The sequence below is a fragment of the Solanum stenotomum genome, chromosome 5, assembly GCF_019186545.1.
Source record: "Solanum stenotomum isolate F172 chromosome 5, ASM1918654v1, whole genome shotgun sequence".
Classification (NCBI taxonomy): domain Eukaryota; kingdom Viridiplantae; phylum Streptophyta; class Magnoliopsida; order Solanales; family Solanaceae; genus Solanum; species Solanum stenotomum.
Genome location: NC_064286.1, coordinates 33,694,995 through 33,722,052, shown reverse-complemented (window position 1 = coordinate 33,722,052; position 27,058 = coordinate 33,694,995). Strand labels below are relative to the sequence as shown.

At 35.0% G+C, this 27,058-nt stretch overlaps 1 protein-coding gene across 1 annotated transcript; it reads right to left on the bottom strand.

Annotated features, from left to right (window-relative positions):
• Positions 1-275: 275 nt before the first annotated feature.
• Positions 276-2,221, bottom strand: LOC125863874 (uncharacterized). The gene is made up of 7 exons (XM_049543848.1): positions 2,215-2,221; positions 1,583-1,824; positions 1,296-1,499; positions 910-1,005; positions 678-794; positions 402-635; positions 276-314 (listed from the first exon to the last, which is right to left on the bottom strand). The coding sequence occupies exons 1-7, from the start codon at positions 2,219-2,221 to the stop codon at positions 276-278; spliced, it is 939 nt and encodes a 312-aa protein (XP_049399805.1).
• Between the last annotated feature and the right edge of the window lie 24,837 nt (positions 2,222-27,058).

Below are 27,058 nucleotides of genomic sequence, written 5' to 3'. Positions count from 1 at the left end.
AGATAAATAATACTCAGCTATAAAACAAAGCCTAATAAGCTATTGAAAACCTAATACTCAGGAACAACAGTACACAAATATATAATAATGTACTAAAATCAGTACACTATAATAGAATTCAGGGATAACAAATGACAAAGATAGCTAATCTCTCTCAAATAACAAAATTCTACCCATTTTTTGTCATGAACTACTTTCTTATTATTACACTAATACATACAAATATTTTTAAACAGATGCATATGGTGAGGATAATGATGAGTAATACCTGTTGTTTATGGTATTTGTCCATGGCCACTATTAACATCGGGGACCTGATAAATATTAACACATTAGGTAAAAGATATTCTTATTACGATTAAATTTTATAAAAATGTCTACAACTTATGTTATCGAGTTACCTGTCCACTTGAGGTGCCATTGATATTTTGAGGCATGCATTCATTAGGAGCATATTTATGCATCAATTGTCTCATTTGAAGTAATTCTAATTGCATATTATCCTGATTTTGCTTCATCAGATTCATTTCTTCATTTTGTTTCGCCTTTAATTTAGTAATCTCATGTTCTAGCCGTTGTACAACATCATTAGATGAATCCTCTTGATCAATATTTCCAAATGAAGATCTGCTACCCTATAGAACAGAAGGAGTGGGACCAAGTCCTAAACCACGAACATATCCACTTCTTTCATTTCCCAACACTTGGGAATACACATCACCTTTCCAAGCAACATGGTGAGGAGGTTGGTCAGTAGGTCCCTCACTATTGCTCATCTTTTCGTTTATCATGTCCTGGCCAGAGAATAGTTATGAAATCTAGTTTTGAATTCATTTATTTGCCTTTAAGTTTTTTCTCTAAATATTTCCCGATATAGAAATTAAAAGAAAAAAAAAATCTTACAATTACTTTGGTAGAATCATCATCCATTGGTCTACTGTCCGCGCGTTTTTTATGAGTTAATAAGAAAACTTCTGCTCGTGTAGGCTCTACACCATTTTCAGCCTAATATAATAAAATTGATGTCATATGTACATGGCAAAAAGGGGTAAAATATTATAGTTTGTAGTTTCAACAGGTTTACCTTCTCATCCATCAATGTAGCAATACTTTTGGATCCTCCCGTGTGAGGCATATTTTGCTTGGCCCTATTGTTTCTATTTGCTTAGGTACGTCTCTGTCATTGAAAAAATAAAGCGATATCTTATGATTTATAAATAAAAATTGAGCATAACAAAACTCTAAACACTATGAAGATTAGTAACTAGGAATATGTATTTAAGATTTGTTGATACCTTAGCTTTGTCGAAAAGCCAATAAGAGACAAGACCACTCCATTGATCTCTCGGTATACGACTTGGTCTATTTTTCAGCAAAACGTCTTTAGTCTTATACTTTGGAATATGGTCACCTTTTAATTGGCATTTGTAATCTTTCCATTTCTTTCCTAGCAACTTTAAGACAAAGTCTTCTCCGCATTTTGGGATAGTGAACTTCTTCTGAAAAAGTAAAAGAAAAAAATTAGAAAATAATATCACGTATAATAGAGTCTGCGTACTTAATAATAACAATTACACCATACCCTCACAAAATCCAACAATTTCTTCTTTTCCTCATTGTCAAAATTTCTCCAATCATCTACGTGTAGAGGTGTTAGTTCTGGAGTTCTTGCAATAATTCGTAGAAAGCTAGCAAGCTTTCGACCCTCTTTTCCAATAGATTGGTTGAGACTATTAAATGGCACATCAATTGTTTTCCCTGGAGGAAGTTTCCAAATATCTTTAAGTAAAGTAGGTCCACGTATCTTTCTTGCCTCCGAATTACCTAGAAGTAAAAAGATTTGAAGGACATCAAATGAGAAAAACTTATATAGTTAAGAAACTGATAGATTTTGTACAATCTGTTAAATAAAAGGATCACGATAGAACAATAGTAAACAAAAGTAATATATTCTACCTATTGCCTACCTCATGTGACATATTAGATGCATCTTGACTAAGGACATTGCATATGTGAATCTTTGTTATTTTTTATCTATGTTGATATAGTACTTGTTTATCATGTAGGATTAGAATGACTTATCTGATGCAATGAACCTATTAGTTTGATATTCTTATGTTGTTGTTTAGTTTAACAAAAGTTCACATTTGAAGTGGCTTTGGTGGTTTGGACAGAATGAGGAAGGGTACTGGAGGGATATAGTCAAAGCCAAACATGGCATTCTCGATTATTGGAGGCCAATGAGGAGCAGGGGTACACAGAAGGCGGTACTTTCATTTCAATACAGAAGCTATTGGGGACTGCTGCTCATGGAACTGCCAATACAGAAGCAATTGGGGACTGTTGCTCATGGAACTGGACAGGATCAGGTTCAGTTACTGCTGCTCATGGGAATGCGAATAAAGAAGCTAAACTCCTAGGTGTTTCTCCAGAGAGTCAAATGTATTTGCAATCAGATCTGGTTTTAGGAGTTGTTGCTGGAAAAAATCAATTATCAGAAGTAAGGGCTATTGATACTAGGACAGGATCAGGTTCAGTTATTGCTACTCATGAACTGCCAATACATGGATTTCGAGGGAAGAACCAATTTTCTACAACAATGAAGCAAAGGGGAATTGTGGAAATAGTTCAGGTAGAACTGGAAGCACCCAGTTTGAGCATGACTCTGGAAACCTCCTTCCATTGTCGGCACGATTATGCGATGATTCAGCAGTAATGACTGATTATTGATTTAATGGATGCACCAGGTGCCCTGATTCCTACTGAGGCACCAAGTGCTAAAATACTGGGAGATCGATGAACTCCTCTCACTACTACAGACTCTGAAGGAATGCATCCTAGATGATACCACAATAGATTTGTTCCCAGCTTGTAAAACTAATAAGAAGTAGACAACTTAAGAAGTATTACCTGATTCCCCAGTGGCACCAACAGTATTGTTCAACTTATTAGATTGATCATCATGATCTGGAGTATCTGAGTGATTCTGAATATTCATCAATTGTTCAATATACGGTTGGGCTCGATCGATGTTCCGTTCATCCATGAACTGATCAACATATTGTCGTAGATCTTCACCATTTTGTGGTTGAATGTTCAATCTGGTGCAACCTCTAGTTTGCATACTTAATTATCTAAAATTATGTAACTATATAGACGCATTAAAGTGCACTGGTAGGAGAATAACAAGATACATGCAATACAAGAGAAAGGATCATGCTCATGTTTAGTTGTAAAATCACATACCAATGCACCAGAGATGGACAAACTTCCAATTCACAAGAACACATTCTCACTTCACAATCCAGGGGACAAAGCCACAAAATATAGGTAAAAACAAGCCCGGAAAAGTCACTCCGAACCTTCACTAATCAACCAACACAAACATGGAAAATTCATAACTGACTAACAAGCATATTCTATAAAATGATTTAGATTGAAAGCAAACCATAAAGATATAATGTTCAAATTTATAAATGTAAAATAACAAGTATGTAAAGGTTCTTCAGTAACACTGGCAAAAAATATATGTTATAATAACCGCCTATTATTCTGGATCACTTTCATTTTCAATATCATTTTCTCCTTCGGGATTAGCTTCACCATCATTTAGAGAAGCTTGAGTATGAACTTCTGTATCAATTACTATTCGATCGACTCCACCTCTTATCCAATCATTATTTTCATACTCAAGAATGTGAGAATTTTCTAAGATAGCCAAGTCAATGGAATCACTTTGCATTGATGACTCAAACTGCACATTATTTTGCTCTCCCATATCAAAAACGTCTCGAGGTTTAATTAACATAGGAAACAAACCATTCAAGATCTTGAGGATCTTCCACAAATATTACTTGTTGAGCTTGTTCTGCAAATATAAAGGGCTCATGACGTGCTCGATCACCAGAATCAACCAGGCATGAAAAATTCACAACTTTGAAACCGAAGTCATCTTCCATAATTCCTCTACCTTTGGTTACATCAACCCAATCACACTTAAATAAGACCACCTTAAATTATTCATAGTAGTTTAACTCCACAGTTTCATTCAATATACCATAATATGTGATATTTGAAGACTTCGGAGCATTGTCACTTGAACTTGCACAACTTTCAGTCTTTGAAACGACCATAACACCACTATTTTGTGTCTCTAGGTGCTCTTCACTTTGTTTTGTTTGAAATCGATATCCATTAATTACATCATAGTCATTGAATCTTTTTGCAATGTAACTCGGCCCTCTTGCAAGAACTATAACATTCTTTAAGATGTCAGATGTGGCTTCTAACTATTTTACCTAACCAAATAGAATGATATAACTATAAATTTTGATATAAGGATGAATACAATAATTAAGGTAACCAATAACTTAGTCCTACTACTTACTTTCTCTTTGAACCACTCACTAAATGTATCGAAATGCATACGGTCAAGTTGATGTTGTGTCAAACGACGCTTGCGATGTAATCTCTTTATTTAAGCAATATGTTCTCTATTCATGTAGTTCATATGTATCAATATTGTTACCAACTGAAATAATATACACTTAATCAACAATAGATATAATAATAACACTTACTTTTTATAATTCTCTACCACCTTTGACTCGCAATTGAAAAGCACATGCCGATGTGCTTGCAACAGTGTTTTCTCATCCATTTCATATACATCTACTGCACTATATGACTCTCCGGTAGAAGGAAAAATACATTCTTCTTTACTAGTCTCATCTCAATCTCATCATCACATTTTAGTGAATAATAAGATCTTGAATCTACACACTCTAAATATCGTGAGCAAAATGTCAAACATTCATTTGCTATGTATGCTTCTGCTATTGAACCTTCTAGACATGCACGATTACGGACATATGATTTTAAAGTACCCAAGTATCTATGGAATAAATTAAAGTTATTAGCTTAATATTATAATATTTAAAACATAAAGATATATATAATAATGATTTAGTGATATTCTACATACCTCTCAATTGGATACATCCAGCGATAATGTACTGGACCCGCAAGTTTAGCCTCAGTTGCCAAGTGAGTAACTAAGTGTACCATAATAGTAAAGAATCCTGGGGGGGAGATTTTCTCCATAGTAGACAATGTTTCTGGAATTTTTTCTTCAAGTAATTTTAACTCTTCTACCTTCAGCACTTTGCTACACAAAACACGGAAGAATGTGCATAGTTCAATTAAAACAGATTTGACTCTTTTATCTGTAGATTTCCGCAAGGCAAGAGGAAGAAGTCCTTACATTATAACATGGCAATCATGAGTTTTTAACCCAGATATCTTTCATTTGCGAATGCAACGTGAGATATTAGACGCATAGCCATGTGGAAACTTGGCATTTTGTAGTAATTCATAAAACATCTCTTTTTCTTTGGAAGACATTGTGAAATAAGTAGGAGGAAGATATGCCCTCCCACTAGCTCGATACTGAGGCCATAAGCTTGGTCTTATTTTCATCTCCATTAAGTCCAATCGTGCTTCTATATTGTCTTTTGACTGTTTACCAAGACCCAGTAGTGTATAAATTATGTTATCACAAACATTTTTTCTATGTGCATTACATCAAGATTATGGCGCACCAAGTTATACTCCCAATAAGGATGATCGAAAAATATGCTCTTCTTTTTCCATGTATTTTTCAGCACCCCACTTACCTCTTCACTTGATTGTCCTAGAGTAAACTTTATATCTTTAACTTGATCCAACACTTGTGACCCAGATATGGCACAAGGTGCAGGTCTTGTTTCATTAGTACCATCAAATGATTTTGCATCATTTCGATACTTGTGGCCAGAATTCAAGAAACGTCGATGCCCCATGAAACGAAATTTCCTTCCATGGTTGAGCCTTTTAAAGTGAGTGTTTATATTGCATGAAGGTCATGCAAATCGACCATAAGTGCTCCATCAAGAAAAAGTACCATACGCTGGCAAACTCTTTTCTGAAAAACATGCAATGATTGGGACAAGCGTTAATTTTTTCATACTTTAAGCCCAAACCTTCGACTATCTTTTTGGTCTCATAGAAAGAAGGAGGCAATTTTTCCCCTTCTGGCAGCACATCCTTTAATAGTCCAAGCAAAGAATCAAAAGATTCATTTGACCATTTGAACATGCATTTAGTACGATAGATATGTAGCAAAAAGGATAATTTGCTAAACTTCTTACATCCAGGATAAAGTTCTTCATTTGCCTCCTTCATGAGTTGTTCAAACTTATCCATCTCTTCATGAGTTTGATTTCCATATGTACAAGCACTATTTTATGTTAGGTTTGGCTCCACCTCGCTCCTTTCATTGACATCACTATCCATAAGTTATGTACATCCTCCAAAGGCATCATGTATAATTCCAGTCACATCATCGCCCCTTACAATTGACTGGCAACAATTTGTTAGTTGAGTATTCTTTGATTTTTTTAAAGACTCCCCGTGACAAAACCATGTATCATAAGATGACAAAATGCCATTAACCACAAGATGGTCATATGCTGTGGCCCGATTTACTTGATGGAAAAGCACACATTCTGTACAGGGACATGCAATTTTGTCTCCATTTTGTTTTTGAGAAAAGGCATGATATAAAAAGTCATTTACTCCATCCAAGTATTCTTTACTAACTCTATCACAATACATCCACTTTTTATTACTGGGACCTTCCATAAAGTTCAAGATATTCTTTTTTTTCAGCAATTACTGTAAAAACTAAAGATGAGTTAGTAAAAAAAGGTGAAATTAATTCATTTGTATGAAATTATAGAACTCAAAGATGTCATTTCAATAATTCAAACTATCAAGCAAAGATCTGATTCTAATGACATTCTTATATAGAGAAGTTACAACAACTACATCTGATGTTGTATCTTAAATTTACAGATTTTAGCTTTTGACAGTTTAGGTATATCTTCTGATTTATCTGAATAATATTAGGTTGACGATGAAAATAGAATATTGTTAGCATGACAATGAAATAATTTTATTCAACTCATAATTTAAGTGAACAAGCTAATTGATAAAAACTCAGTTCTAGAGTAGCACAACGTTATCAAAATGGTATTGACTCACTCAACTTGATCATTTTATTCAAATTACTACCAGAACTATCCAAAGACTTAAAAACTACAGAACGGAACCTCCTCTAGAGCAGTGTTTTTCAAAGCGAGAAATGAAGAAAGGGATAAGTGCTCGCTTGACCAAAGTGAGAAGCATGATGCAGAAAAGCACATGGTTATAACTAAGAGACTTGGTAAGCTGAAAAACAGAAGAGATTTAATTACTTAAAAGCTTTCAAAGTTTTGCAGTTTCTAACAACAGAGCAATAGTGAGTTTTTTTTCATCATGAAGAAATAAGAAAATCAGCAACTACTGAGAGACAACAAATTATGGTGACAAATTCTTCAAAGCAGTAGGAAAACAGGGGTTCAATTCGAGATTCAATTCTTTGGAAACTGACACAAAAAATGTGAAACCTATGAAGCATGATATCATGATGGTGGGATTTAGTACTTTATTCTTTGCAGGTCCATAGAATGAATATGCCTACTAACAGACAGCAGGGCCAATACTTCATCAAAAGAGTTAAAACACTTAAAGCATAATAGGAAATTGACTGACCCTCAAGATATGTTAAACTAACCAATTTTAATCCGATATTGACTAAGTTACCAAAGAATGAGAACCCAAACTAATGAATATTCAGATGGAACAGGTCTAAATGATACAGAATGGATCGGTTATATAGAGAACGCGAACTTAACTGTCGTTATAGCTTTACATATTTATAGTTTCTTCCATGTTTAATATCAAAACACACACAGAAAAGTAATCTAACAACTACAAAAAGTAAGTAAGCTAGATTAACTGTTTCTTATATCAAAACTATAGAACAACGTGCTTTCAACAGGTCATTGTGATTAAAAAAAACTACAAAATGCAATTCAGAAAACAATAAACAATCTGAGGAATTCATGAGTAAATGAGTATAAAGGAAAATGATAAACCAACGTAAAAATAACACACCATCAATTTTGGATTTAGCACAACATAACCAGAATGGTATTTACTCACTTAACTTGATGGTTTAGTTCAAATTAAAACCAAAACTTGTCGAAAACACCTAACATGACTTTCTCAAGAATAGTACATTGGAGAGCGAGAAACAAAAAAAAGTTATATAGAGCAGTCAAAAACAGTGACAGATGCTGAAATCATTATAAAACAAAAGGAAAATTTCGGAATATGAAAAAAAAAAGAGCATAACACATAACTTAGTGCTAACGATTAGCTTAGCTTCTCGCTTTAAGTGACAAACACTAGCTTTTACGATCACTACTCAAGAGTTGGCCAAAACTTGTTATAGTTTAGCTTATGAAGAAACAGCGCATAAAAGAGAAATTCGTCCTACAGGTTAGCTTAGTTTCTCACTTTAATAGGCAAAACACTAGCTTAAGAATACTGCTCAAGTGTTAGCTAAACAAGTAACTATCAAAGATATTCGATAACATAATTTATCAACTCAAGTAAAAATATAGATATTCATCCGATACAATCGAAAACATTCGAACAATCACGAATAGTTGAATATAATAAAATCAACCTTACAAATAGAGTAATCAATTCAATCAGTTGCCCATCAAATTAATAGAACACATAAATCACAAAACAAAGTTACAAAATATAGAAAACTTACTTTTACAAAATTTCCCTAACTAATTTGAGTACCTGGCAGTAGGATTTTGTCCGACGAAAAGTGAAGGGCAAGATAACTGTTGTAAAATCTTCCAGAAAATGTAAAATAAGAAGAAAAAAAAATTAAGAAACCTTCAAACTTCAAAAGATTTGAAAAATCAGTTCTTGTTCAATAAGTAAACAGACTTGATCGAAATGTATAACCCACTAGAGCAAAATTGCAGCAGTCTCTTTGTGATGATGGGTCGTTTCAGTAAGAACATGAATTGAATTGTGAAGGTGGAGAATTTGAAGGCTTACCTGAATCGTTTCTCTTGGAGCAGACGCGTTGAGTTGTTTGAGAGACGAGAATTATCGAGGAAGCAGAGGGAATAGGGTTTTGTTTTTAATTTCTCTTATTAGAATGGGAGGGAATAAAATTGGAGGGAAACCTAAAAAATAAAGAAAGCTATGTTTATTAGTATCTTTTACTAACTAATTATTTTAATTGTCACTAAAAAAATACCTTTTACTGCCTAATTATTTTAATAGTCACTAAAATATTACTTTTTACTGGCCATTGTTCATATGCCACTAATATTTCAGCTTAAAGAATTAATTAACGACAATTCATTAATTGCCGCTAAACAATTGCCGCCATTGCCCCATTTTGTAGTAGTGAAAAACCTTATGCTTCTGTCCATTTGGGCAATTTAAAGTCCCAATAGGCAATCTACTGAGTATTTCTGGAGAGGAGACATCCAAATCGCCAATTTGGCCGACGAGATTAATTAAAAGGTTGTTTTGGTTAATTTTTATGATTTTTTTTAAGTTTCTAGAAGGATATTATTGATCTTTTACCCTAAATCAACTACCCTAAGTCCATATTACAACCTTATAACATCATTATATGTATAACAACTCTCAAAATCCCCAATTCACATTCTTCGAAAGATCAAGAACTCAAAGAAAGGGAGTTCTTTAATCTCTCAAGATCTAAAGGCCCCAAGTTCAAGATTCTCTTTAAGAATCCTAAGGTTTTAAATCCAAGGTTCTTCTCCACCCTTCATCTCCAAGAAATTTGCAAGAAAGACAAAAGCTAGGGTTTCAAGTCTTTCAATCAAGTTTTTCTTCAAACCTCTTCAGGAGATTTGTTCTTCAAAGTATGTAAGGCTATCATAGTATTGGACAAATTCTTCCTCACGCCCTACATCTACTTTTGAAATCTTTAAAAGAGTAATCTAAGGTTCTAGCATTAGATTTGAGTATTCTTCAGATAAGTTGATATTGATTTCTGAGTTCTTCAATTACTGATTATTGAATTCCATTTCCTATTATTGAGTTGCTATATCTTGCATTGAGATTCTTGAGTTGATTGTTCATGTCTATTTATTTAGCATGAACAAAATTTTCTGAGTATTCATTGACTTCTTATTGAGAATCTTTAAAACAAAATGTAGTTGTTTAAACGGAGTCTTGAGAAAGTAAAGAGGAGTTTGAGAAAGAGCATAACCAAGAATTAAGCAAGAGTATAAAGAACTAAGTATTTCTGAAATTCTTCATTTTCATATGAAGAAAGAAAATATTATTTTGAGAAAAGTAAAAGGAGTTTTCAGAAAGATTGAGTATAGAGCAGTTACCCCTTAAAGAGGCCCCTTTTGAGTAATTATCTCAACCTAGAATGTATTTTTACATTAAGCAAAGAGAAACCTTGTTTTCTAAATGAGCAATAAATATATGATTTTTTTTTAGAGAAGTTACCTCTTTTAGAAATTATTTTGAGAAATTATTTCAAACTAGTGAAAGAGTATGTTTTATACGTTTGACTAAGAGTAAATAATACTGAGAGTAGTATTGAGCACTGATATGGGAGTTCAGACAACACACCGTCCCCATAAACCATGTCTTTCCAATATGGGCACATGAACATACTTTTTTGATGAATCATTAATGCCTAGTGGATCCACTTAGTTGAGAGACTTTATATACCGGTATGATATAGGACAGTTCTAGCAGCATGGACAAGACATTGTATCATCACGTAGCTCATAGTGATGGTTGTTAACTAGAGAATGTCCCAATAGGATTACAATGTATTTTTCTATATCACTTATTATGTTGAGTTCAGAAATGAAAATGTATTTTGTAAAGCTTTAAATTATTTAACTCTTTTATTTCTTTACATTCAAATTGAGTATATTTTTATCTATTGTAGTCCTTTCATACAGTTATTTTCCTCATTTATATTACATACTCTTACATTCAGATGTACTGACGTCATTCAACTTCCGTCTTTTTATGATTTAGATATATGTGTTTAGGATCATCAATTGGCACTCTGTTGAGATCACTCTACACTGCAGGCAGTTTTGGTGAGTCTCCTTGCGTTTCGGAGGACTTCAAATTTCCTTTCAGTCCTATTGTTTGGAGGCGTTGTGGGTCTTGTCCCGACACATATCTTATACAATACAGGCTTCATAGATAGATATATTCGAGGAGTCTGTCTATACATTCTTCCTTTAAATATGTTTCGCAAATTATTATTATTATTTCAATGAGTACTTCAAGACATTTTTATTGAATTTTACATTGAGATCGATTTCTATTTTAAGCCTATTATCGCTTGAGTAAGTCTTCCACTAGGTAGTCAACTAGGCAAAGAGGTTCGCTTTGGCACCAACAATGGTTTTCGAGTGTCAGACATGTCCAGGGTGCATTTCATACTCTTATCTCAACCTAGAATGTATTTTTACATTGAGCAAAGAGAAACCATGTTTTCCAAATGAGCAATAGGTTTATGAAATTTTTTAGAGCAGTTACCTCTTTTAAGAGGATATGTTGAGAAATTATCTCAAACTAGAGAAATAGTATGTGTTATACATTTGAGCTAGAGTATATATTATAGAGAGTCGTATTGAGCACTGATATGGGAGTTGAGACAACTCACCGTCCCCATAAACCATGTCTTTCCAACATAGGCACATGATCATAGTATTTAGATGAATCTTTATTGCTTTGTGGATCCACTTAGTTGAGAGTCTTTATATCCCGACATGATATAGGAAAGTTCTGGCAGCATGGACAAGACATTGTATCATCACGTAGCTCATAGTGATGGTTGTCGGTTCGAGAATGTCCCATTAGGATTACAGTGTATTTTTCTATATCACTTTTTATGTTGAGTTCATAAATGAGAGAGTATTTTGTAAAGCTTCTAATGATTTAACTCCTTTATTTCTTTACATTCAAATTGAGTATATTGTTACCTATTGCAGTCCTTTCATTTAGTTATTTTCCTCATGTATATTACATACTCTTACATTCAAAAGTACTGATGTCTTTCAACATCCATATTTTTATGATGTAGATACATGTGTTTAGGATCATCAATTGGCACTATGTTGAGATTACTCTACACTGCACACAGTTTTGGTGAGCCTCCTTGCATTCCGGGGGACTTCAAATTTCCTTTCAGTCCAGTTGTTTGGAGGTGTTGTGGGTCTTTCCCCGACATATATCTTAAACATTACAAGCTTCATAGATAGATAGTTTCGACGAGTCTCTTAATACATTCTTTCCTTTAAATATGTTTCGCAAATTATTATTATTATTTCAATGTGTAGTTTAAGACATTCTTATTGAATTTTACTTTGATATCATTTCTTTTTTAAGACTATTATCGCTTGAGTAGGTCTTCCACTAGGTAGTCAACTAGGCCAAGGGGTTCACTTTGAGAGCAACAATGGTTCTCGAGTGTCAGACACGTCCATGGTTGTCACGCCCCAAACTCGACGGGCGCAAATGGCTTCTAATGCCAAAATTCAGGCCCTAGTCGACCCTGCTGAACCATTTGCTACTAGCGCATGGCAGCCACACACATTCAAGAAATTAAACAAGTATATTTCGGTTTAAAACTAAGTCATCGGCAGGCAAGGCCCCTGTCAACTAATATATAAAAGAAACAGCTACTCCGAGGAGATCATATAAATAAATAGTCAACTAGCACAAAAGTTCTGATTGGGCTATCGAGGCCACCATGATATCTATACCAAAACTAAAAGCAGGTATATATCAATACAGTACATCAAACAGCTCACAAGCTACCGCAAACTAACAACGTAGCTATAAACCCCACACACTAGTCTGCAAGCCTGTAAGAGTAGTAAAGATTGGTGGGACAGGGCCCCAGCCTACCCATAAAGATATATACAATAAAAGGTAACAAACCTCCCAACTCTGGCAGCTCCGAAGGAAAGGGGATAGCCAACCGGATAAAAGTCAATCCTACTGCTGAGGAGGTCTACTCAGTCGTCTGTCAGGACCAACAAGCATGAATGCAGCACCCCCAAGGCCATGGGGCGTCAGTACAAAATAATGTACAGAGTATGAAAGGCAATAGACTATGTTGAGGTATCCTGATATACTGGAATAATCTAATAAATAAATCAAGGGTAAGATAACTGTACTGACCTACTCCTAAATCTAAACTTATTAAAAATTATAAAACAACAACCTAACCAAGCCCCCATAAGCTCGGCAAGTACAAACAGCACAAAGACCACCTACTCAGGCCCCCATAAGCCCGGAAGGTGCCAATCAGCCTATATACCCTTATAAGTAGTCCCCTAGCCTCGTAGGTAGTCACATAGCCCTCTTAGGCATTAATATAACTCTGTAGGTAGCACATACCTCTCTTAGGCATCAACGTAGCTTATAGACAACTCATAGCCCTCTTAGACAACAACATGGCCTTGTAGGAAGCACATAGCCTTCTTAGGCGTCAATATAGCCATGTAGGCAACTCATAGCCCTGTTAGGCATCCATATAACCCTGTAGGCTAAACATTGCCCTTCTAGGCATAGATCACATTCTTGCAGCTAACCATAATAGCCCCAACGGCAATAATAACAATCCAACTTCTAAAAGCGACCAATTTAGTTATAAGCAACCTATACAAATAGCCTCTAAGTCGTGTCCAACAATCAACAATCACGGCTACAAGTATATTAAGGATAACAACCCAAATACATTGCTTCTAATCTTTAAGGAAACATGTCGTAAGTAGGGAATAGCCTTAACATACCTTTTTTGCTAAATTCACGTTGCCTAATGACTTTTACTCAATACTCCCTCGATTCTACAACAAGGTAGGACCATAATCTACATACAAAAATAAAAGATATCATGACAATATGATAAAATATATGTATTTCCGTCGCAAATTGCTATTTGTTGCTTATAAAAGCTAGAGTCGATGAAAAAAGGGTCTTACCTCGATCTTAAGGTCGTAATACACTTCAAAACCTTCAAATATATCCAAACCCTTGCTGTCCCAACACTGAAGTGTGATATGCTACGCAATCGATAAAACAAATTATACAATGATGATGAGCCCAACGCGTAGAACAACTTTCGTCAAGGACTTAGGTCGAGAAAATCTATATTTCACTTGATCCTAGAAATGGGTTTCTCTAATTTCTCTTTTGTTTTTAGCTTAAAAATGATGAAAAATGTCGAAGGAGAAGATATATGTAACATTCCACCAACTAAGGGCTCCACCTTATGTGCCTGCTTGTGCAGTCCCACGAAAATGCGAATATCTCTCTATTCTAAAGTCGTATGAACTAAAGGTTTAATGCGTTCGAAACTAGACTCGTAGACTTTCTATTTCATAGCCTACAGGGACCATAATTATTAATAGATTGGGAGAAAAAGTTTGAGACATTTGACTCAAATTCCAGACAAATCTTTAAAAAGGAATTTACGGTAATTTTCGCCAACTTTTATTATCATTTACTTAACTTCAAAACTTGAGATACCACACTTGAACACTTAAAATATCACATGACACATTTTAATTTATTACTCACCCTCCTTGTCTTTCCATGAAGATACAAGTTAATTTAGATGTTTTTAAAAGTCATGGTGTTACATCTTTCACCCCTTAGAAACATTCATCCTCGAATTAAAAATCTGAGTCACGCTGTTCAGTCCTTAGGAGTTGCCAAAGTTTAGGCAGTGTATCATTTGTAAATGTCACTATCCTGGAACCTGAAATGTATAATTTCTAACCTAGGCATCTCACATGACAACATAAATAGCTAAGCGTTATAGCTCCACCACAACAGTGGGAGCAGATATACAATGACAACCACAATAATAATAATAATAAGCAATGGTATATATATATATATAGGTATCTTACCTTACTACCCTAATATAAACTAATATGACATCACCCTGGGTATGAAACAAGTGAGGATATTTGGACCTCATGTCATTCTCAGCTTCCCAGGTCACCTCTTCTCTATTTTTGTTCTTCCACAATACTTTAACCGAAGCCACCTCTTTGGTCCTCAATTTACGGACCTACCGATCTAATATAGCAACAGGAGTCTCCTCGTAGGACAACTCCTCTGTGATTTGAACATCCTCAACTGGGACAACCCGAGAAGGGTCTCCTACACACTTCCGTAGCATCGATACATGGAAAACTGGATGAACAGATTTTAGCCCCTAAGGCAATTCTAACTCATAAGCCACTCGTCCTACCCTTCGAAGGATTCAGTATGGCTCAATGAATCTTGGACTAAGCTTTCCCTTTTTTCCAAATCGCACAACACATTTCATAGGCGAGACTTTAACTCTAAGTCCCTTTGTCGCACATCTGAGTATGACTTATGTCGGTTTTGAGCTGTTAGCAGCCTCTCCCGAATGAGCTTAACTTTATCCACTGTCTGCTGGACTAGGTCGGGTCCAATCAACCCTGAGTCACCTATCTCAAACCATACAATGGGGGATCTACATTTTCTCCCATACAAAGCCTCATAAGGTGCCATCCCGATGCTGGAATGATAACTATTATTGTATGCGAACTATTATAAGAGGTAAGCGGTCATCCCAACTCCCCTTGAAGTCTAGCGCACACGCCCGTAGCATATCTTCGAGTGTCAAAATTGTGCGCTCAGCTTGGCCATCTGTCTGAGGGTGAAAGGCAGTATTAAGATTAACTTCTGTCCCCAGTCCTTTCCGGAAGGACTTCCAGAAATTAACGGTAAATTGTGCGCCTCTATCAGAGATAATAGATACTGAGACACCGTGTAGCCTAACAATCTCTCTAATATATAGCCATGCATAGTCTTCGGCTGAAAAAGTAGCCCTGACTGGTAAAAAGTGGGCTGATTTTTTTAGTCTATCAACAATTACCAAAATAGAGTCAAACTTGCGACGCGATTGGGTTTACCCTGTAACAAAATCCATATTAATTTCTTCCCAATTCCACAAAGGAATGACTATCTCCTGAACTATCCCAGCGGGCTTTTGGTGCTCAACCTTCACCTGTTGGCAGTTAGGACACTGTGCCACAAATTCAGCAACGTCCTTCTTCATCCCGTGCCACCAATAGAACTCCTTAATATCATGGTACATCTTCGTCGAACCAGGGTGAATAGAATAACGGGAATGATGTGCCTCTTCCAAAATTCAATGTCGAAGCCCTGCAACAGTTGGAACACACAATCGACCGCTATATCTGAGGACTCTATCTTCTGTTATATCAAATGCTAAAGACTGTGGATCCTGAGCCTTGGCTCTAAGCTTCTTTAAGCTAGGATCCTCTTGTTGCCATGATTTTACTTCTACAACTAGAGATGATAAGGTTGTATCCTGAATTGTCACCCCACTATCGTCTACCTCCAACAATCTGACTCCTAAGATAGCTAACTAATGAAGCTCTCACTCTAGCTCTCGCTTCTCAACACCTAAGTGGGATAAACTACCCATAGATTTTTGACTGAGGGCATCGGCTACCACATTCAGCTTTCCTGGATGATATAAAATATCCACGTCATAGTCTTTCAGTAACTCAAGCTATCGACGTTGTTGCAAATTTAAATCCTTCTGTCTAAATATATATTGAAGGCTCTTATGATCTGTGAAGATGTCAACATGAACGCCATACAAATAGTGTCTCCAGATCTTTAATGCATGTACAACTGCAGCCAACTCTAAATCGTGGGTCGGATAGTTCTTCTCATGCTTCCTCAACTACCTTGAAGCATATGCGATAACCTTACCATGTTGATTTAGAACACATCCCAACCCAACACCAGAAGCATCACAATACACCACATAGCCTTCTGAACCGTCTGGTAATGCAAGAACTGGTGTTGATGTCAACCTGTCCTTCAGCTCCTAGAAACTGTGCTCGCAAGCCTCAGTCCACTGGAACTTAGCTGCTTTTTGAGTCAACTTCAATAATGGGCCTGAAATTAAAGAAAATCCCTCTACAAACCTTCTGTAGTACCCAGCTAACCCTAAGAAACTACGAACCTCAGTCGGAGTCATGGGTCTGGGCCAAGTCCTTACAGCCTCAATCTTTTGTGTATCAACCGTAATGTTTGCATTTGATACAATACAGCCTAAGAAAGCTACAGAGTCTAACCAGAACTCATACTTAGAAAACTTTGCATAAAGTTCTCGATCTCGAAGAACCTGAAGGAGTGCTTATAGATGATTTGCATGCTCATCTTTTGAACGTGAATACACTAAAATATTATCAATAAATACAATCACAAACAAGTCTAGATACGACCCGAACATACTATTCATCAGGTCCATGAGCATTGTTGGGGCATTAGTTAATCCAAAAGACATTACCAAGAACTCAAAGTGTCCATATCTAGTTCTAAAAGCTGTGTTTGGAACGTCTTTCTCCCAAACTCGTATCTGGTGGTACCCTGATCTTAAATCAATCTTTGAGAAACACTTAGCACCTTGTAATTGATCAAACAAGTCCTCTATCCTCGGAAGGGGATACTTATTCTCTATAGTTGCCTTATTCAGTTGTCGGTAATCGATACACATTCTTAGTGAGCCATCTTTCTTCCTTACGAACAACACTGGTGCACCCCATGGTGAAGCACTAGGCCTAATAAAGCCTTTATCCAGCAAGTCTTTCAGCTGATCCTTCAACTCCTTTAGCTCAGCAGGAGCAATTCTATGAGGAGGGATAGATATGGGTTATGTACTTGGTAGCGTATCGATAGCAAAATAGATTTCCCGTTCTGGAGGAATACCAGGGAGTTCGTCTGGAAATACATCTAGAAACTCATTAACTACCAGAATAGACTGAAGAGTAGGTGGTTCTATATCTATATCATGAACGTGAACAAGATGATAAATACAACCCTTGGTAATCATCCTCCTTGCCTTAAGATAGGAAATAAACCTACCTTTTAGCGTTGCTGTACGCCTTTCCATTCCCGAACTGCCTCTCCTGGAAAGTGGAATCTAACAATCTTTGTCCGGTACTCAACATTAGCATAACAAGATGCTAACCATTCCATACCCATAATGATGTCAAAATCAACCATCTCTCATTCTACCAGGTCTACAGAGGTTTCATGGTCGATAATTTCTACCGTGCAACCTCGAAAGACTCTCATGGCAATAATAGACTGACCAACTGGTGTAGATACAATAAAGGGTCGATCTAAAGACTTTGCTACTACACATTACCTCCCCGTAACAAATGGAGTAACATAAGACAAAGTAGATCCAGGATCTATCAAAGCATAAATAAAATGGGAGCAAACAATCAATGTACCTGTTACAACATCTAGTGATGACTCTGAGTCTACTAGACATGGCTTACAGACTCCGTAGGATACAACGTTGCTCTGATACAAAGTTTTGTCACGCCCCAAACTCGAGGGGCGCAATTGGGTCCTAAAGCCAAAATTCAGGCCCGAGCCGAGCCTTCTGAACCATTTGCTACTAGTGCATGGCAGCCACACGCAATCAAGAAATCAAACAAGTATATCTCGACTTAAAACAAAGCCATCGGCCGGCAAGGGCCCTGTCAACTTATCTATAAAAGAAATAGGTACTCCCAGGATATATCATATAAATAAATAGTCAACTACTACAGAAGTCCTGATTGGGCCGTCGAGGCCACCATGATATCTATACCAAAACGAAAAGCAGGTATATATCAATACAATACATCAAACAGCTCACAAGCTTCCGCAAACCAACAACATAGGCAAACATGGCCATAACATAGCTATAAACCCCACACACTAGTCTACAAGCCGCTAAGAGTAGAAAAGATTGGTGGGACAGGGCCCCGGCCTACCCATAAATCTATATACAACAAAAGGTAACAAACCTCCCAACTCTGGCAGCTCCGGAGGAAAGAGGCTAGCCAACCGAATAAAAGTCAATCCTGCTGCTGAGGAGGTCTACTCAGTCATCTGTCAGGACCTGCATGCATGAATGCAGCGCCCCAAAGGCCATGGGGTGTCAGTACAAAATAATGTACATAGCATGAAAGGCAATAGAGTATGATGATGTATCCTGATATACTGGAATAATCCAATAAATAAATCAAGGCTAACATAAGTGTACTGACCTGCTCCTAAATCTAAATTTATCAAAAATAATAAAACAACAACCTAACCAAGCCCCCATAAGCTCGGTAGGTACAAACAGCACGCAAGACCACCTACTCAGGCCCCCATAAGCTCGGAAGGTGCCAATCAGCCTATATACCCCTATCAATAGTCCCCTAGCCCCGTAGGCAGTATCATAGCCCTTTTATGCATTAATATAGCCCCGTAGGTAACACATAGCTCTCTTAGGCATCAACGTAGCTTATAGACAACTCATAGCCCTCTTAGGCAACAACTTGATCCTGTATGAAGCACATAGCCTTCTTAGGCCTCAATATAGCCCTGTAGGAAACTCATAGCCCTGTTAGGCCTCGATATAGCCCTGTAGGAAGAACATTTCTCCTCTAGGCATAGATCACATTCCTGCCGCTAACCACAATAGCCCCAACGACAATAATAACAATCCAACCGCTAAAAGCGACCAATTTAGTTATAACCAACCTATACAAATAGCCTCTAAGTCGTGTCGAACATAGGGACGCTACTAACTGAATAAGAATCCCGACAATGGAGGATTATATCAACTGGAGCAGCCAACAATCAACAATCACGGCTACAAGTATATCAAAGATAACAACCCAAATACATTGCTTCTAATCTTTAAGGAAACATGTTGTAAGTAGGGAATAGCCTTAACATACCTTTTTCGCTAAAATCACGTTGCCTAATGACTTTTACTCAATACTCCCTCGATACAACAACAAGGTAGGACCATAATCAACACACAAAAATAAAAGATACCATGACAATACGATAAAATATATGTATTTCCGTCGCAAATTGTTATTTGCTGCTTATAAAAGCTAGAGTCGATGAAAGAAGGGTCTTACCTCGATCTTAAGGTCGTAATACGCTTCAAAACCTTCAAATATATCCAAACCCTTGTTGTCCCAACACTAAAGTGTGATATGCTACGCAATCGATAAAACAAATTATACCATGATGATGTACCCAACGCGTAGAACAACTTTCGTCAAGGACTTAAGTCGAGAAAATCTATATTTCACTTGATCCTAGAAATTGGTTTCTATAATTTCTCTATTTTTTTAGCATAAAAATGGTGAAAAAGGTCGAAGGAGAAGATATATGTAACATTTCACCGACTTAGGGCCCCACCTCACGTGCATGCTTGCGTAGTTCCACGAAAATATGAATATCTCTTTATTTTAAAGTCGTATTAACGAACGGTTTAATTCGTTGGAACTAGACTCATAGACCTTAGATTTCATAGCTCGCGGGCACCATAACTATTAATAGATTGGGAGAAAAAGTCCAAGACATTTGACTCAAATTCTAGACAAATCTTTGAAAAGGAATTTACGGTAACTTTCGCCAACTTTTATTTTGTCACTTACCAAACTTCAAAACATGAGATACCACACTTGAACACTTAAAATATCAAATAACACATCATTTTTAATTTATTACTTAACCTCCTTTTCTTTCCACGAAGATACGAGTTAATTTAGACGTTTTTAAATGTCGGGTTGTTACAATGGTGTAGGCTCGAGGCGTGATAATAAAGTTTCTTAATTCCACCCAGAATTTAATATATTACTCGCTCGACGATGGTAGTCGAGCTCACCGAGATCATTTGGTAAATTGCCAATCATGCTTTAGCTCGCCTTCTTCTTGCTCCATACTTCAGGTGTTTGAACCTCAGTTGATGATCCCGTTTGAGTCTGCTTTTCTCGTTCCCAACTAAGGAGGGATCATCTCGTTCCCAACTGAGGAGGGCTCACCAGGTACTAAATGTAAGTGTTGCAAACTTACTAGCCACAAGGCAGAGTACAAGTACCAAAATCTACCTCATAAATGGATGCAACGCAAAGAAATGTATGTGTCAGTACGTGTAATGTAATGAGAATGTAAGGGAACCAACATATTCATATAAATAAATACATTGAGGAAAACATGGAATAATATTTCTTTAATGTAAATGTATAATCGTAATAAATTAACTGAAAAGAGATAATTGGAAAATATCCATAAATAATAGTTTGAAGACCTTCTTTCCAAAAACATTTGCATAAAGATGAGTCCAAATCAGTCGCCTTGAATTATCATAACATAAAATAGCATAACTAATATACATCAAATGTAGTTAATGAAATATCATAAAAGATGCATAAATTTGGGAGTATCTTCTAACTGACATATGTCATTTGAGCTCATGAAGCCCAACATATAATTCTAAGTGGATGGGTTGTCCTATACTTTTCTAGGGTATAGAACCTTATCTTATCTTATGTGGATCCACAAACATGTGCCACAAAGGGCTAAACGTCAATTTTAAAAGTGGTGACACATAATCCTACATCGGCACGTAGTGATGAGACTTTGGTTTTTCAATCCTCCATCATCTCTGTACTAAATAGTCCTCCTAAAACAACATGTGTTTGTTTATTGCTCATAGGTATATAAATATCTTATGATTTATATCACATGAGAGGCTAAGCTCAATATTCATCCCTTAACAAATAACCTCTATTAATGTTGTAAATAACATCATGCTAGATTTAATGCGTAAAAATAGAAAATGAATAAGAGAACATAGGAATCATGCTAAATTAGTGCAATTTTTTTTAAATCAACGTGAAATAATGAAAATATGAGTTCATGAGGAAAAATCATAATTTTATTGCAACCCTAGCTTTCCATCTAAAAATCTTGAAGAGTTTCTCGAGAACCAAGCCACTTTAGGCATGAAAGAGAAAGGAATACTCACATTGAAGCCTTACATACCTTGGTGGCGAATCTTGAAGTAAAATCTTGGAAAATGAACCCTAGCCATGATTTTTTTAATGTAGGAGTTTAGGATAAATGATATAGTTTTATTTGTGAAAAAATCATTTTCAACATGTTTAGGGCCATTTAGATAACTCTCTAAAGGTTTTTCAGACAAAAATACTCCTAAGAAAATAAATTATAAGAGCTAGAAGTCAAAATTTTATTCCAGTGGACAGTGAGGTCAGCATTTACTTTGTGTCATAGAGCCATCACGAAGCTTCTACCAGATTTAAGTGTCTCTAGTAAATAATCCATAAAGTTTACACCGAACTCAGTTTGATGTAAACTTTGCGGAGTAGGAAAGAACACTCTTAGACTTTAGATTTGATAGGTTCTGGGTCACTTAATCTTCATATTCTAAGAGATGTGGTCAATTGAAGTTGACTCTTATAAGGACTCTTGTAAAAATTGAACTTATAGAAATGTCCTAGCTTTGTGTTAGAGGACCTTTATAACCCTAAATCACTTCTGATACCCGTGCTACAATTGCTAAAGGACACTAAAACATATGAGCAAGTCGGACATCATCCAGCTCAAGATCATATACTTACGGTGAATGATTCATACTCTAAGAGTAGAGTTGTGAGGTGTTACAACCATATTGTTATTTCTCTAGAAAGTGACACTAGAAACAACCTTAAAAGGGTGGTAGTTTGACTAACTCTGGGTATCTCAAGAGACCAGAAAGTGCCCATAAGTTCATTATGTTTTGATTTAGATCATCACCCGCTGTAGATCTCAATAGACCCTTCATGTTCAGAAGCTCGATTATGGTACTAAGTTTAATATTGACTTAACTCCTCTCATTGATAATAAATTGTTATTTCTCAATTTGTTTCATAATTAGTTCTAGTTGTTTACAATTTGAGTCAATCAGTTGTGGTTTATAACCATCTCCATCAAATGAATTAATTATGCTTAGTAGTGTTAAGCCAAGAATTATTTGAACATTGTTTGTACTAATCCCTTTGGAGAAGATATATTTTTATATTATCTTTAATGCAACACGAGCTTATTTTATAAAGTGTTTTGTGTTCGTCATGCATCAAAAAAAAATATTGGAAATTATATGTTTTATGTCGTTATGAAATTCATAAATATATCATAAATTAATAACTTGTCTTTAAGTGAAATTCAACTCAAATAGTATGTATTAACCTATAAATCATACGAGTTGAAGTGTCTAAAAGGTATAGTGTATCTAAAGTGAATTTTATGAAGTAAGCAAATATGAGATACTTGGAGTTCAATTTTAAAATTTTGATTAATAATATTCTCAAAAATGGAGAACAAGTAATTTTTAGCTTAACCTATTAGTTATGTTCACATAAAAAGAGAAATTATGATAAATTGTCATATTATCTACATGTTAAAGCAATAAATAAGTAATTGACCAAATTTCTATTTTTTAAAAAATCCAAAATATGAGGAATACAATTATCATATTTTCATAAGAGAATATTCAACATAAATGATTATATTAATTGTAACCCCATCTGTATTCAATAAAATTTTCTCTCTTCCAATTTTGATTATCTATATATACTAATCCCTCAACCCATATTCTTCTCACCTCTCATTCTTGAGATTTATGTTGAATAGTTATTTCTTTACATCTTCATATATACAAGGCTTTCTCAGATCTTGAAATGAACCCTTGTCGCGAAATAGTTCCGTATGTGTCAATAATTAGTAGTGCTCAAGTTGTGGTACGTTGCCCTCTAACTATGTTACTCGCTCAATATTTTTTTTATTTGTTCTTTGAGATGAATTAATCATTTGAGAAATTTTTGGGTTAGGTTTTCTATATTTATTTTTTCGAAGATACAGAAGTTATTATTATTTTAAGAAAACTATTCATTAATTATTAAGTTTTCATTAATTACTTGATTGTTTTTTTTACCATTGATAATAGCTAAAATATTTTAGTATTGACAATTCAGAAAGCAAAAGAGGTTATGAAATTTGATAAAAAAAAATTATGTTTAAATGAGTCAAAAATAGAGAATAGATTCAAATGATAATCATTTTCTTTTTTACTTTTTTATTTATAAATAATTAAAAATTAAGTGCATTATTTACAGGTTCTACAAAACAAAATTGATAACACAAAATTCATACTAGCACCCACTCCTATATCAAGTCAGCCAATACAAGTGAGATTTATACAACTTTATTCGTTATTTATTATCATCTCAGATGCTTTAATTTTCCTATCTTATCTTTAATTTCTAGTTATTTTTTCACCCTCGTTAGAGAATTTCGGGGAATTTAATAAGAATGCATGTTTGTGGCATTTGGACTTTGTCCTCATATAGTTTTTTAAAAATATATATATATATATCAGAAGAAATTATGGTGTATACTAGATCATACATACCCTTGATCTTTGTGAGAAAGGGTCAAATACACCCCTCTATAGATTTTATTTTACCAGGAATGAAAGATTTTTTTTTATGTTTTTAGTTACTTCAGTCGAAAAGGGTATATCTGCTCGTTTGTGTAAAGGTAAGTAGGAATATATGGGTGACTATTTTATAATATCAATACTAATTCACAATGTCGAGGGGTATATCAAGCTTTTTAACCTAAATTTGGTATTAGTGAAGTCGGGATTATTAATTTGTAATCATATGTAAAATGCTCATTAACATCTAAACTTATATCATGGAATCAATTTTAATACTAATGCAAAATTAAAAGAATCAAATTAGTAGATAATCTAATAAACTACTATTTTAATATTTGTAAAGATTTCTCAAAGCGGCCCATTTATATGCTATTTAAATAATTTTTAAAAATATTCGATAATTGTAACTATTGATTTTCTCTTTAATTATTTAGAAACAAATATTGGATATGTTTTCGCCTAGTAAGCCAACTATTTAATATGATAGAACATTTGGCGGAATCTTATAGAATACTAATTGGTCTTAATTTCTTGAATTAAATATTAAATCAATTGAGGGCGATTCATGTTTTCTTATACTTATTAGTTAATTAGAAGACATTATTCGAGCATATGGAATAGTTTCCTTACAAATATGGTCTCTTATTGTTAATTATTGAGAATAATTTGTGTTTAAAAATTATTTAGTTTTGTGAAACATTATTGTGAAAGTGACGAGGATATTTCTAGTGTCTTTTATTAGATATGAAAAAAGAAAAAATATAGGTGTAAAAAGAACAAAATATTGATACACTTGAACTTTATAGCAATGTTACCATGTCATTCAATTCTCTTAGTTTGTTGTTAAGCAAATATCTTTCTCCCTTACTTAGATTGATGTAACCTTGATTTCTTTTAATTCTACTTCTGAAAAATGATACATTTCTATCTTTCAAAATAGTTTAACTATAGATTCTCATTTTTTACAATTACAGTTACAAAAATTTAACATATTTTCTTATTTGCAAAATGATGTCAAAACAATCACAGTACCCGAAAAATTGGCTAGGAGGAAGAGAAGTCTTGTTACTACCAAAGCAATAACAACTACTTTGGTTGACTTTGTAATAGTACCTTCTAAAGGTGCAACAAACCTTTACACTATTAAACTAAAAAAGGTTAGTACATTTGATTACTAAGACTATTTCTTTGTAAAAGACACAAATATTGATAGACATTTCTATAGTAGATTCATTTGTCTGGCTATTTTATTATTACTATAGTAAAATATTATTTAAAAGATGTACAATATATCATAACATTCAAAATCAGTTCCAAAAAACCATGGTTTCTTTAGTAAAAGGTTGTAAATCAGATGTTTAGTAAATGGAGAGGCCTGACTATTTTAATATTTCATTATGTACTCAAATAATAGAATGAAGACATGGCAAGTGATTCATACGGACTTAATCGCAAAGAGATCATTAAAGAAAAGATTAAGGCCTAAAGGTTCATTGTGGAGGAATACTACAAATGATCTCATTTCTCATCTGACTTTGAACGAGCATATCTCCTAATATATAACGAGTTAGAGGGCCTACTACCTATCTAATTGAAAGTATTTGAGTCTAGTTTCCAATAAAACAAACCTCTCGTTAAAACAATATCGGAGTAAAAGGTTATGTTCATTCTACGACAGACGCGTGCACTACCGAATCACTGCGGGACATGTGGAACTTTAGAGAAAGTTGGCCAAACTTGTTGTTTTTATATTAGAAGTTTGGGATATACTTTCTCATATACTCAAGAACGTGTAAGGACTGGTTTCAACTTATTTCTTCAAGTTTTTCTCATCTTCAATCCACCAAAGCTTAAGGTAAGTTGGTTTCTTCAAGAATCAAGTGTCTTCCTCTCCATAGACCTATTGATAAACTTAGCTAAATGTTTTCTTGAAGGAACAATTATTGTTCTTGGAGAATAAAGAAGGGTAGGGGCTGCTTTTCTTTGATATATAGGTATGAATCCTCTTCTTTCTTCATAAGTAGTATTCCAAGGATGCTTTAAGTATAATTTATGGGTAGGACTCACGGGTCGGTAATAGGAAGCCGCGAGTCCATGTTTTACCCATTGTATTTGATGTTTTGGTGAGGAGCGAGTTTGTAGAAGGTTGTGTTGGCTGTTGTTTTGACCAAATGAGGGGTCAATGGTATTGGATTGTGGAATTAAGTTGATTACATTTAAACAGAAGGCGAGGTATAGAGAACGCGACTATTATAGTTCTTGTATCTTTGTCGCTCACCAAGTGTTTCATGAAATTCCCAAGTCGCTAGGAATATGTTGTAGCTGGTTATATGAGATCCTATTATTTTAATTTATTGCATTAGTTCTGTACCAACTTAAAATATGAGTTATAAAGGAATTTGGCATCATCAACAAGGAACCGGTGGGATGGTGATCGAGGGCCACGAGTTTTACTTTTATGTTATGTGTGGGTGATTAAGGGGGCTAGTTATTTATGGTTAAAGGATGAGGAGTAATACTGAACATGTAAATAAGTCATAAGCCTACTTGGAAAGTAGCGAAAGAGAAGGGTGTGGTGATACACCACTCATCTATGATAATTGTTGGGATTGTCGCTGGTGAACCATTATTATGTTTTTGGCATTGTTGTGACTCTTGATTAGTTTCTTATACTATCCTTTTATAATTTTATGTTATAGATAACGTTTTCAACAAGGA

What these genes read in the sequence shown, in the direction of transcription:
- LOC125863874 (XM_049543848.1), bottom strand. An exon ending in GAAATGAAAGAAGTGGATAT is followed by an intron (nt 636 to 677) that starts GTTCGTGGTTTA and finishes TCTGTTCTATAG; the next exon opens with GGTAGCAGATCTTCATTTGG. An exon ending in ATGGCACCTCAAGTGGACAG is followed by an intron (nt 315 to 401) that starts GTAACTCGATAA and finishes AATATTTATCAG; the next exon opens with GTCCCCGATGTTAATAGTGG.